The sequence below is a fragment of the Pongo pygmaeus genome, chromosome 2 (genome assembly GCF_028885625.2).
Source record: "Pongo pygmaeus isolate AG05252 chromosome 2, NHGRI_mPonPyg2-v2.0_pri, whole genome shotgun sequence".
In the NCBI taxonomy this organism is placed as follows: domain Eukaryota; kingdom Metazoa; phylum Chordata; class Mammalia; order Primates; family Hominidae; genus Pongo; species Pongo pygmaeus.
In genome coordinates, this window is record NC_085930.1 from 208,348,358 (window position 1) to 208,362,500 (window position 14,143).

A 14,143-nucleotide genomic window follows, 5' to 3' on the forward strand; every position below is an offset into this window, starting at 1 on the left:
TGGATCCTTTCCTTACACCAGATACAAAAATTAACTCAAGATGGATGAAAGACTTAAATGTAAAACCCACAATTATAAAAACACTGGAAGACAACCTAGGCAATACCATTCTGGACTTAGGAATAGCAAAGATTTCATGACAAAGACACAAAAAGCAATTGCAGCAAAAGCAAAAATTGACAAATGGGATTTAATTAAAGAGTTTCTGCCCTCTTTGTGCAGAAATAAACAAAGTTCAAAAGAACTTAGACAAATTTACAAGAAAAAACAAATTACCCCATTAAAAAGTGAACAAAGAACATAAACAGACATTTTACAAAGGAAGACATACATGCCGCCAACAAGCATATATAAAAAGCTCAACATCACTGATTATTAGAGAAATGTAAATCAAAACAACAATCAGATACCATCTCACAGCAGTTAGAATGGCTATTACTAAAAAGTCAAAAAATAACAGTTGCCGGTGAGGTTGTGGAGAAAAAAGAACGGTTATACACTGTTGGTGGGATTATAAATTAGTTTAACCGTTATGAGAAACAGTGTGGCGATTACTTTAAAAACCTAACCTAAAACAGAAACGCCATTTGACTCAGAATTCCCATTACTGGGTACATACCCAAAGGAATGTAAATCATTCTATCATAAAGAAATGGATGCGTATGTTCATTGCAGCACCATTCACAATAGCAAAGACATGGAATCAACCTAAATGCCTATCAAGGAAAACTGGAAAAAGAAAATGTGGTACATATACACCATGGAATACTATGCAGCCGTAAAAAACAACAAGTTTGTGTCCTTTGCAGGAACATGGATGGAGCTGGAGGTCATTATCCTTAACAAACTAATGCAGGAACAGAAAACCAAATACTGCATCTTCTCACTTATAAGTGGGAGCTAAACGATGAGAACTTACGGACAAATAAAAGAAAAATACAGACACTGAGGCCTCCCACTGGAGGGTGGGAGGAGGAAGAGGATTAGAAAAAAAGGTGGGTACTAGGCTTAATATCTGGGTGTCAAAATAATCTGTACAACAGACCCCCATGACACAAGTTTAACTATGTAACAAAAATGCATATGTACCCATGAACTTAAAATAAAAGTTAAACTTAAAAAAGAAATTCACTCATTAAACAAGAGGTGAGTTTTTCACTAAAAGTAAAATCATATTTATGCCTTAGTATACCCAAGCAGATGCGCTTGGTTGTGTTTTACTTTTTGAAATACACAGCAGAACTTTCATTTGTCAAAATGCAGGGTTGTTTACTTTAACTGGGGGTATTAGAATTGGGAAATTTAGAAGAACAGCTTCGATGGAGATCTTCATTAAGAAAAATGATAAATTGCTAAAACTTAAAAGGTGTTTCAAATGGATCAAATCTGTAAAGATAAATGTCTAGAGTTTACAGATTTAGTTTAAAACCAAATGATTTAAGATGCATAAATTCAATATTTTTATTTTTTATCTGTATACATTATTCTACTTTGTGGATTGCTTGAAGTCATTCATTTAAAAATGTGCCTGGAACAATCACATAAGTCACATGGTCTAAAAAGGCCATCAGATTACCCATTCTTCCACATATATACACATAACACTGAATTTTCTCATCACCACATAATTCTAATTACAATAAACAGCAACCCTAGCTTATGCTTGCAAGCTCAGTGCTCAGGAGTAATTATCACTTTAAATCCAATAATCTTTTTTTCCTTTTTCCTTTTTTATTTTTGGTGTTCACTAAGAAACCTTAATCGATATAATCTGAGGTCTTAGGTACATAAAAGAAGCCAAGGAATATGGCACAGAGAAAAAACCAGCAGAGCATGTAAAGGCTGAGCCAGAAATAGAAATATTCAACTTGAACTTTAAAAAGCAAACTTGATAGATGGTGAGTTATATTTGCTCTATGAAGGCTTAAGCTGTGTAACCAGTACAAACGCACCAGCAAGTTAAAATTCCATTGACCTTGGCAATGTCAGAAGGGAAATATATTCATGGAGATCAGCTCTACTGAAATTAATCTCATGTGTTGATAAAATCAAAGTGATGTTCCTTCTCAAAACGACATATTTGGCTTTTTTTACCTACTGCGTGCTTGGGGCAGAAAAACTAGTCACAGTGGCATTGTGGTCTTTTAAGAAAAATCTCATTTACTATTTGTCACAGTAAGTCAATCATGGGCTATCAGTGCTATGAGGCAGTTTAGAAATCTATGTTCCTTTTAGTCTCTCGTTCAGAGTCTACAAAAGGCACCTTTAAGAATTTAGTGACCTTTTACACTGAATTTTGAAAAAAAATTCATTCTTTTAAACATGCGTAGACATGAAACTTCAATTTCTACTCTAAGATTGACCAATATCTTTATTAGTATTTTAATGTTGTTTATTAAGATTTAGGAGCATGATTCTGGACAGTCGAAAGAGATGCAAAAACATACATTCTAGGTGTATATGTTTAAAGTTTTCATTTTAGGACAGTTGTAGATTGAGAGAGAATTTGTGATGATAGTACAGAAAATTTCCATATAACCTACACTAAGATTCTCGTATTATTGACATATTATGAGTTAATATGTGTATTATTACGAGTTAATATGTGTATTATATGTAGTTAATATGGTGTATTCACTACAATTAATGAACTGATGGGATACATTATTTGTAACTAAAGTCTATGCCTTATTCAGAATGTCTTAGTGTTTACTTGCTGTACTTTTTCTGTCCAAGTTCCTGTTCAGCAAACCACATTATGTTTAGTGGTCGTGCAGCTTAAGCTTCCCTTGACAGTGACAGATTCTCAGACTTTTCATGATTTTCATTTCCTTCAAAGTGTGAAAAGTACTGCTCAGCTTTTTTCTAGAATGCCACTCAATTGGATTTTTCTGATACATCGGGTTATGAGTGTTTGGGAGGAAGATGACATTGGTGAACTGCCATTCTCATAACGCATGAAAAGATGTTCCCTTTCTTGAGTAATAAGAAAAATGGAAGTAAAAATCACAATTGCTATACCGAATATCTACCAAAATGTAAAATTGAGAGACAGACAATATAGTTAAGGAGAATGTGGAGTGAATAGATAGAGCATACATACCTTGCTGTTAAGAGGATAATTTGGTGCAACCAATTAGAAAAATTATTTGACAGAATCTGTTAAAGTTGAGAGTTGCAATATGACTGCTACATAAGTACTTAATGGAAATATATACATATTTTCCCCAAAAGAAATATAAAAATAGGCCGGGTGCGGTGGCTCACGCCTGTAATCCCAACATATTGGGAGGCCAAGGCGGGCAGATCACCTGAGGTCAGGAGTTCGAGATCAGCCTGGTCAACATGGTGAAAGCCCGTCTCTAATAAAAATACAAAATTAGCTTGGCATGATGGTGCACACCTGCAATCCCAGCTACTCGGGAGGCTGAGACAGGAAAATCACTTGAACCTGGGAGGCAGAGGTTGCAGTGAGCCTGCAAGGTTCTTGTATCATTTCGAACCCTGAGAGTGTGCCAACAAACAACACGAGGCAATGTGGAGCAACACGCTGTTTTCATGAGCGCCTGGGCGCAAGCGCGCTGGGGTCTAAAAGGGCATCAGCCCCAAGTGAGGACGGGGCATGGGTTTTATAGTCCACTGTAAACAGGAAGTGTCCCAGTCTGACTTGACTGCTACGTAGTACCCGGACAGCCTCCCTCTGGATCTTCAGGGGGTATGTATCTTCCTGCTTCTGCTATCCAGCTCTCTTCCTGCTTCTGCTATCTCGCTGACGCACTCTGCTGGCACAAGTGGTCTTGCGCCTTGGGACTGGGCCTGAGGAGGGGGCAGTTATCCATTCCCTTAAGCTTTCAGGCCCCGGGGAGAATCTTTCAGAGCCGAGATCGCATCCTGCACTCCAGCCTGAATGACAGAATGAGACTCCGTCTCAAAACAAAAAGACATATAAATATAATGCAGAATTATAGAATTCCAAACAGTATAAACATGAAACTACCCAAATAGTATTCTACATAAGAATGAATGGTATATTGTTTGGAATGCTTATCTGCTCATTTGCACTAATCATATTTTAAGTACTAAGTACCCGTATGTGAATAATGGCTACTGTTATATTACAGCATCAATAATGACAAGTCAGAAATAGAAGTACTCCAATACTGCAGAAAGTTCTATTGTGAACATTGAGAATGAGTTATTTGAAATTATATATAAGATAATATGGATGAAACTGAAAAACACCATGTTGAACAAGAGAAGTAGAAATAAGAGTATATGCTGTATAAGTTTATTTATATAAAATCCAGAACCTGGTAAAATGTGTCTATGGTGCTAGAAGTCAGTCGGATTCTCCTTAGAGGGTTTAGTGTCCGAAAGAGGCAAAGCAGTTATCTGTGGTCCTGTTTATGTTTTCTTTTTAAAAATCTAAATGCTAGTTACATGGAAACATCAGTTGGTGAAAATTCATTGAAGACAACACCTATGATTTGTGTGCCTCTCTGCATGGTTTATGATACTTCAATATAATGTTTACAAATAGAAAAAAATATGTCACACTAGCAAGGCTTACTACTTCTGCCTCAAAGCAGTTGGATATGGAAGTATTTCAGCATGCACAACAAAAAGACAAACAATAACAGCAACAACCAAATCTGAGCTCTGAGTCAGTGATTCACAGTAATTGCTCAGTAATCAGCAATCCACTACACTTAAGATGGTACACATTTTCATTTTATGGAGAGAGGTTGCCAGTGCCTTCCACAACAGGTTCCATTCACATACCTGCTTCCATCATTCCTCTCTGCTGTGGTCCTGTGACGTAGTATCCTGTATGTGTTAGAGTCAGTCATTATGCTTTTCAGACTTTATTCACAGCTTTTATTCCTGCCTGCCATAAGAAAAGCATTCAAATCATGCAAATATATCTTTAATAGGGTTACAAATACTCTTCTAAATAGTATGTATTTCAAATTCAGATATTTCGTTCATCTTTTATAATAAATGTACTGTACCCATAAGTATGCATAGTTAAGTATTTAGTAAGTATTACTAAATATATCACCATTGATGGTCTTAGGATATGCCAATTTTTATTATATCTGTTTTGGTTAAATTTCCTTTGGCCCTGACTCTGAAACTTAAATACCCTAAAATGTATCCTGTGATTTGCTTTGCTTTGTTTCCTTATTTGCAATACACATGTAAATACCAGTCTTTATTTATACAAATTAAAGAACTCATTCATTACCATGAACAAAAACAGATATCAAAGATATTGGTTAAGTAGATATTAAAGCCAAAGGAAGAGGATGTAAGAAATAAGATTAAGTCAGATATAAGAAAAGTACAAAAAGGCATTTTGAAAGTCTAGAATTCATTACCATGAACAAAAACAGATATCAAAGATATTGGTTAAGTAGATATTAAAGCCAAAGGAAGAGGATGTAAGAAATAAGATTAAGTCAGATATAAGAAAAGTACAAAAAGGCATTTTGAAAGTCTAGAATAATTGTTATAGGGAAGCAATACAGATATTTTACTATAAAATTTTCATCTTTCAATTCGTGAAACATAAGCAAGTCCATGATTCAAAGCATCTGTAGGAAACTAAAACAAACAGGTAAACAAAAACGTGTTAAGATTTACTAAACAACCATAGAGAACCTACAGGCTGGACATGTATTCCATGGCTGGCTGGCCACAGAAATATTCATTTACACATATAAGTAATAAATACACATAAGAGTTTTGACAAATGATCCGAGAAGGAGAGCTACATCAGTGCAATGAATCCCAAACCCTCACTTATTAACTCCAATAAAAGAAGGTTAAAAATGCAAGCTTACATATTTTTAAACGACTATTAGGTAAACTCTAAGAATAATAATGACAATGACTATCTAGAATGACATGATATTTTCTAGTACATGGGGCCTAAGCGAACTCTGCATTTAATGTCTAGTCAGCTAAGAGTCCAAAACATATTTTGGTGATATCTTTAGGTAAAGAAATGACATTTATAATTATCAATTCAGATTCTATTATCTTAAAAGTTAGATACTGTAATCTTCTTTTAGTGAGTCCAATAAGACTGCTAGATCATCCTAAGATATTTTTTCTTCTACAGTAATACATTTAGAACAGAATTCTTAATAGAATAAATATCGTTGGCATCTGTGGAGAATTAACTGGTTTGATAACATGAGTTTAATACTTACTGGTTGGTAAACTTAGGCATGTTTCTTCATCACTGAATGTGTTAGTTTTCTCGTCTATAAAATGGGGAGAATAATAAGCAGCTCTTTAAAACTTTATATTGTACAATTAAATAGATATTTGTAATGAAAAGAGAATTAACCAACACCCTAATGTGTAGGGTTCCTGTTTCTTTTGTAGCTAGATAACACAGTCTGCATTTAATATTACAAATATGGTGAATACTAATGATTGAAATTCTAGCAGTTAAGCTCCAGAATCTAAACTTTGCAAATAAGCTCTCTTCTTCTGAGAGTTTAATATGTTACCTTTAATAAGTATGGATTTATTCTATATACATCAAGCATCTTACTGTAAAAGATATGATTATTAATATAGTATTTATACTGACTGTAATCTCTAAGTTGCTTTTGTGAATATAGTCATGCTATCAGTCTGTTTATTATCATTTGTTTCTCATAAAATTACAGAGCATGAAATAAATTCCAGTTGTTTGGCTTCTCAATATAAGTTATTTCTCAGTAGATGCTATTAACAAACAGAAGACTGAACACCATGTCTTAAATTACATTTCAGAATACTCACTGTAGGTAAAGTAATTTCTGCTGCTTGCCAAATGTAAATTTACAATTCATGCAGTGAGTTGATAGAACTAGAGCTAGTTTTGTGAATGCTGAACTGTCAGTGGAACAGTTTTAAAATTTACAGCCTATAAAAGAACTCACACGCCTATTAACAAATGGAGTGCAGTTATTTCAGACAGAATCCTAACGAGTTCAATGAATTTCCGTCTAACTCAGTGGAATGATGGCTTTCATTTTAGTGCTTTTGTTATTCTTTTTAGCTCATGTCACGAAAGTGATTTTTTTGACATTACAAACTATTTGTGTAAAGAATAATATTAAAGATTTGAGTTGAGTATACTGATGTATTTGCTATCACATTCCACTTCTGGTAAGATTGTTAGTTAATCGAAATGAATGAAAAGAAAAAGCATTTTCTCAATGTAACCCACTCAGAAAAGATGGATATTATAATAATTTCAATATTTATTTCATGTCTTGTCCCAGCTAAAACGGAATCCAAATCCTGATGTTTAGATTCCTCCAAATCATATAAATATCTACATTAGTTTTAATATAATGGAAGCAGTGCAAACTTTCTTTTTGCAAATAAATAAGCGTTCATAAGTCTACCTGCTGCCAAAGACTAAAAAGAAGAGTGGTTCTAGTTTTCCCTTGAGTTTACCTTTAATATTATAACTGGGGAATCATAAATATCTCACTCAAATAGATTAATAGGTGTCTAAGCATTCTGTGCAAATTTAAAACTTTAAGTTTTCCCAAGTTCTACAAAACAGAAAGTATAGGAATGTCACAAAAGTTTATCAGACAGCTTGAGTTCATTCTCACTTATTTCTTTGATTAAGAAAGAAATCACGGTTGGGTGCGGTGGCTCATGCCTATAATCACAGCACTTTGGGAAGCAAAGGCGGGCAGATCACGAGGTCAAGAGATTGAGACCATCCTGCCCAACATGGTGAAACCCCGTCTCTACTAAAAATACAAAAATTAGCTGGGCGTGGTGGTGCACGCTTGTAGTCCCAGCTACTCGGGAGGCTGAGGCAGGAGAATCGCTTGAAGCCAGTAGGCAGAGGTTGCAGTGAGCCGAGATCGTGCCACTGCACTCCAGTCTGGCAAAAGAGTGAGACACCATCTAAAAAAAAAAAAAAAAAGATAAAAAGAAATCATGAGAACCTACTACTTCCTACTACTTATAATGTGACATTTAAGTCATTTAGTGTTTCAAAGATTAATGAAATATTAATCTTCCTCAGACAGCTTAGAAGCACAAGAGGATGGTAGATAGGTAAGTCACTGACCAGCACATTCAAATCTCTATTTTTGAGTTTCTGAAGAGAATATTTGTTGTAAGACATTTCCTCTTTGATGTGCTAGTGAAAATGAATTCAACTTAAAAACTGAGCTCATCATTTCCTCTTTTTGATCCCTGACTCAAACCCACTTCACCCCTGCTTTTTCTAACTTTATACATGGCACCAGTGCTCACCCAATTATAAACATATATATTTAAGGATGAGTCCGTCTCTTCACTTTTTCCCTCAGTAACCTTGGCCAACCATTTACTGAATACTATCAATTTAACTCTCAAGTATTTTTCAAATTTCTTTTCACCTATGGATTCCTGCCATTAACAATTTACTTTCAGCAGATCTTCATCTTGAATCTCCAAGATTACTACAAATATTTCATAAGTAATCCCTCTGCTCAATGTATCTTCCACCTTTACATGAATTTTTCATACTGCTAAGAGAGCGATCAAACCAAAACACATATCAAATCATAGCCCTCCCTTTTAAGAAAACATTTTAGTAGACAATCCATGACCTAATTCTTTCTATTTCTCAAGTCCAATCTTTCATCATCCTTTTATTTGCACTTCAAACTTATGTGATTCTAAAACCTCTTGTTTCTCCCAAACCTCTAGAATATATAATGATACAGTGACATTGGACATCCTGGTTACTTTGTATAATGTTCCCCCTAGTTAGTGGCATCTGATGAATGTTCATTCAATAATCTTATTCAAGTGGTTTGTGTGTGTGTGCGTGTGTGTGTGCATATAAAATTTACCTCGATCTTTCCATAGAGATAATTTATATCTCTTTAGTATAGTTTTCTCTATCTTATACACACTTTACATTGTTTATGTGTGGTCTCAAATTTACTGACACTATATTCAGATATAAAGATAACTCATTTTATTCCTTCCTTGTTTTATTTCCTTGTAAGTCATTCTTCTCCATTAAAAATCCTCACTATGACAAGAGAGATGGGGATTTGTTAAAATCCAGAAAAGTCATTCTAATTTAATAATTTTTATATACTCATAAGTAATGCAGTTTCTGTTAGATGAAATGTTCTTTCAAAAGAGCATTTTCCATACGTACTTTATTGCTAATTTCCAAGATATGAAGTGGATTCACAGCAGACTCATGTGAATTATTTGAACTTATTGGGGTCAAGTAACAGTGATATCCTCAGTAGCCTCTGATTAGAAATCACTAGTCCAGATTTTGCTCTTAGTTGATACCTGCTTATATCACCCCATGCTGTCATTGGTGGCATATCTCATGCCAATTCCCAAACTTTTTTTATATTAGTCTTATTTTTGTATTAATTGTACATATTTATGGTGTCTCCTGGGCTGTGACAGCTCTACATCAGCCCTTGTTACTGTGGATGCCCTCGGGTCTATCTACATAGTCTTCACCTGCCATTTTTTGGTCTGCTATGATTCCCATATAACCATGGACCAGGAAGTTCACTTTGTTCATTTTGGCAACAGAGATCCCATATTAAGACTCCCATATTATATTATAGGGGACTATATTATCCACTCCTATATTAACACTATTCATATAAAATAAAAATGGAGAAAAACTTTGAATATTTAAAGTGAGGACTTCCTTCTGTATAGCCACACTTAATGAGGTCATACTGTGGTTTCAACAGTGAAGTGCTGTGAGATGGAGAGTACTAAACAATAAGAGAGATGGGATCTTTCTTAGGCATTTTTCTTAAATATTCCAATATTATCTCACCCCTCAAATATTACTCAGCCCTCCAATATTATTCCATTCTTGCATCGACAGAGGGGTATTCTGGCCATAGGTTTTATTATATGCAATGTTATTTATCACTTTTTATTTTTACAATGTTATATGTGACAGGAAAATTTCATTCACAGCCCTTCTTCCTTAATTGAGACCTCCACTAAATAAAACACTAACATGATCAAGAAGACCAATCAGGCACTAATGAAATTAATAAAATGTGCTTCCTTTTAAAAAATGCTTAGATTGCAAGTCCATAATCCCGTGGTTAACAACTATATTCAATCAATAAATTGCTAATTCTACAGGATGAACACACCTTCATTGAAGCTCGGAAATTTCAATAGCATCAGTTGGATGCCCCAGGGCAACAACATTTACATGCCATAAAATATCTGAAAATGATTTAACACCATCACTAGTCAACAAAATCAAACATTTGCCGGAACATGTGACCAAATTTTTTTCTGATATGATATACATACACATACATACACACACATACATGCATATAAAACAAACACACACACACATATATAACATTCATACATATTAAAAGGTATTTTATATTTATTTTTTATATAATCTGTTATAGGATGTTCTTTCAATTTATTTATTTTGAACAACAAGATACCGTTCAGAGAAGACTTGAATAGAATTAAAACTCTTGATGAGAATATAACCTTATTATTTGTCATTAGATACCATCAGAAATGCATGCAATACATAAGATACACTTTTAAAGTATCACTTTATTTATGTTGTAATTAAGCCCTTATTCCAAATAGAAATGTATTTTAAATATTCATGCTTTTGCACTAGATATTTAATATCTTAAAATTTCCCACCAAATTCTGATTTTGAAAATATTTAAACTGGGAAAATATGCATGAAGATTGAAATGGGCTTTTATATACACATCACCCAAATATTTACCATTTGTTGACAAGTTTTCATATTGTAGACATCATGACACTTAATGTCTCATTAGACATTAATGTTTCTTTTGTCTCATTTAATCTGGAAAGTTAGCCACACTTTACTTTTTATAATGACTCTATTGCTTTTTTTAAGAATTTACACCAATGGTTTCACAGAATAAGCCCCATTTTAATTTTTATATTTTATTTATGAAAATATTTAGAATATTTTTACTAAGAATATATAGAGATTATGGTGTGTTTTCTTTATTACATCACATCAGAGTCATATAATGTCATTTTTTTTAAAAAGTTTTTATTTTGTCTTCATTTTTTCCCCAAGTTTTTATTGTGTAAGAATACACATAACATAAAATTTACTGTCTTTACCATTATTAAATATACAGTTCAGTGGTATTAAGTATCTTAATATTGTGCAACTATCACCATGATTAATCTCCATAACTCTTTCTATCTTGCAAAACTGAAGCTCTCTGCACATTAAATAATAATTCCTCATTAACCCATTACCCCACTACCCCAGTGCCTAGGCCCTGGCAACCACAGTTCTACCTTATGTCTTTATAATGATGACTACACTAAATACTTCATATGAGTGAAATCATCCAGTATATATCTTTTCTGTGACTTGCTTATTTCACTTAGCATAATGTGCTCAAGTTTCATTAATGTGGTAGCATATGTCAGAATTTCTTTCCTTTTTAAGCCTAAATGATATACCATTGTATGTATATACCATTTTTCAATTCAATCATTCATTAGAGTTTTCTCCACATTTTAGTAACTGTGAATGATGCTATGAACATGGTATACAAATATCACTTTGAAATATTACTTTCAAATATTTTGAGTATATAACCAGGAGAGGAATTGTTGGATTATATGGCTAGTATGTTTTAATTTTTTTGAGGAACTGTCATACTGCTCTCTGCAGTGGCTGTACCATTTTACATTCTCTGGACGTCTGGGCCACGACCGTGTATTCTGCACACTCTTCCTACAGCCCAAGTTTGAATTGAACTTCACCTCAGAAGAGCTCACGGCAAAAATGCAGGCCTGGGACAGGGGACGGCAGGCCATGTGGGTGGGCTGAAGTGGGCAGGGTCCCCAGGCAGAAAGTGGGGGTCCATGTGTAGGAGTGGGACCCGCGTTGGCTTGTTCTCATCTGCCCTCCTTTCCTAGGAATACGAGACGCTGTATGGTGAACACAGCCTGCTAGTCCAGGAGGCCGAGTCTTGGATTAGAAAGATCACAAACAATGGGGGCTACAAGGCCAGGTGGACCCTAAAGGTCACGTGGGTCAATGCCCACGCCTGTCCTGCCCAGTGGACCCTCGGGGTGAGTAGACCCACGGGCAGCTCCCGGGAACCATCTGGGAGTCAGACATCCTAGAATCCTAGGCAGGGGCCACTCTTCCAAAATCCTCTCTGGCTCTAGGAAAGACTGCTAATTATAGCAACCCCCCCAATGCCACCCCCCCACTGCCACCCCCTCACTTCCACCACTGTTGGCTGAGCACTCACCATGGGCCCGGCCTGCCTCAGCCCTTTGCCTGCTTGACCTCGCAGCAGCCCAGCAAACCGGGTATTATTAGGCTGAAACATAGCAAGTGGCATTTTTTAAGTCAAAAATGTCTGGCTATTTGCAATTTCATGTGGCTCAATCTGGTATTATGATCCCCATTTTACACATGAGGAAGACAATGGTTAGAGAGGTGAAGTAACTTGTTCAAAGTCACGCCGCTGGCAAATGGCAAAGCCAGGCCTGAGTGGAGCTTCTTGTGACTCCAGCCTCTGGCTCTTAAGCACAGGCTCATCCAATGGGCACAGGGTGAGCCACACCATCTCCTCTGTCCTCCCTCCGAGGACCCCGCTCTTGTAGTCACCAAGTTCTTCCTTATGCCTGGTCTAAAGTCACTCATTTCTTCATTCACTTGACAAAAGTTCACTGGTCACCTACTGTGGACAATGTGTGCGCCTTCAGTGAACCCCAGTGTCATCCATGCTGTTCAGGTGGAGGAGACAATTTGGGCAACGTGCTTAAATATCCACGAGGGAGCTAATGAAGCCCCCTCTCTAGCTCTCTGGTATCTTGGCTAATCCCAGGTTCTGGTAGCTTTCTCTAACAAACACTCATCTAACTGAATTGTAACCCAGAACCCTTTATCTCCCCTCCTAGAAGAAAGTCACCATAAGGCAAATCCACCGTGGTAAGTGCGTTCACACCCAGGGTGAAAGCTGCCCTCACTGACCCAAAACTTGCCAGCATTTTGGGCCCATGCCTTTGCTGTGGGCAGACCAGGAACAAGTGCTGTACATATCAGAGCAGGTCTGTGGGATAGGCGGGGGGACATAAGAGAGGAGACCCTGGATCTCTCATGGGCATCCCTGTGTTCGCTTCCACCCACCCCCAGAGCAACACCTACCAAGCCATCCTCTCCATGGACGGGAGCAGGTCCTATGCCGTTTCTCTACCAGAGAGGTAGGATGCAGTGGGACGTGGCCCAGCACTCAGGCAACCTGGTGCTCATGGGCTTCTCCAGGTAGGATGGGAGGGGCTGTCAGCACTGAGCAGATGGCAGGGAGGGGTGCAGAGTCGGGTTTTGCTGCACACACACTCCCATCCTGGGGCAAGGCGGGAACCCTCCTGGCTGGTGCTTCTGACTCATGCTGACTCCAGCTCCCGCTGGGGCCAGGCATCTGGCTGCTTCCCATGACAAGATCACCCATTTGTCCGCCATGCCCTTTCCCATCCCAGTCCCCGTGTGTTGTAACAATTCCCAGAGCTTTGGCTTCCTTGATTTCCACTGACATTAGCTGGCCTCTCTTACCTTCTCAAATATCGTGATAACAGCCAAGACTGATGACACTAACACTTCATGTACATTATTGCATGTCATGATCACAGCCACGCCACGAGGCAGATACTATTTATCATCCCCATTCTACAGATCAGGAAACTGAGATACAAATAGACTAGCAATTTGCCTAAAGTCCCAGAGCTGGGAAGTGGCAACGTGGAGATTTGAACCCAGACACCTGAGGCTAGAATCTCCCTTCCTGACTTCCTGAGAATTACCCACTTATCCAGGGGGCACCCAAAAGCTTATATGGAGCCGGTGGTGAAGGGAGAGAGGAGGCACGGGGCTGTGGGCGGTTGAAATGTGGATTCCTGTGTGTGGGAGGCTGTCTCCGATGCAACAGTGCGCCATCTCTGTTCCCATATGCTGGGGTGTAGCAATCAGTACGAAGGCCACATGTCTTTTGTTCTTGATAATTGCTGCAAATGGTCTTCTCTTACATTGAGTGTGTTCAGGTTACCCCTTTGATTTCACTGCTTTCACTAGTTT

At 37.0% G+C, this 14,143-nt stretch overlaps 1 protein-coding gene across 1 annotated transcript in view; it reads left to right on the forward strand.

Annotated features, from left to right (window-relative positions):
* The window catches only part of LOC129033010 (mucin-4-like), a 58,339-nt gene that overhangs the window by 18,508 nt on the left and 25,688 nt on the right, over positions 1 to 14,143 (forward strand). Inside the window, 4 exon segments of the mRNA XM_054480901.1 lie at positions 11,798 to 11,878; positions 11,977 to 12,132; positions 13,208 to 13,257; positions 13,259 to 13,336. Coding sequence (XP_054336876.1) covers positions 11,798 to 11,878; positions 11,977 to 12,132; positions 13,208 to 13,257; positions 13,259 to 13,336 — 365 coding nt within the window.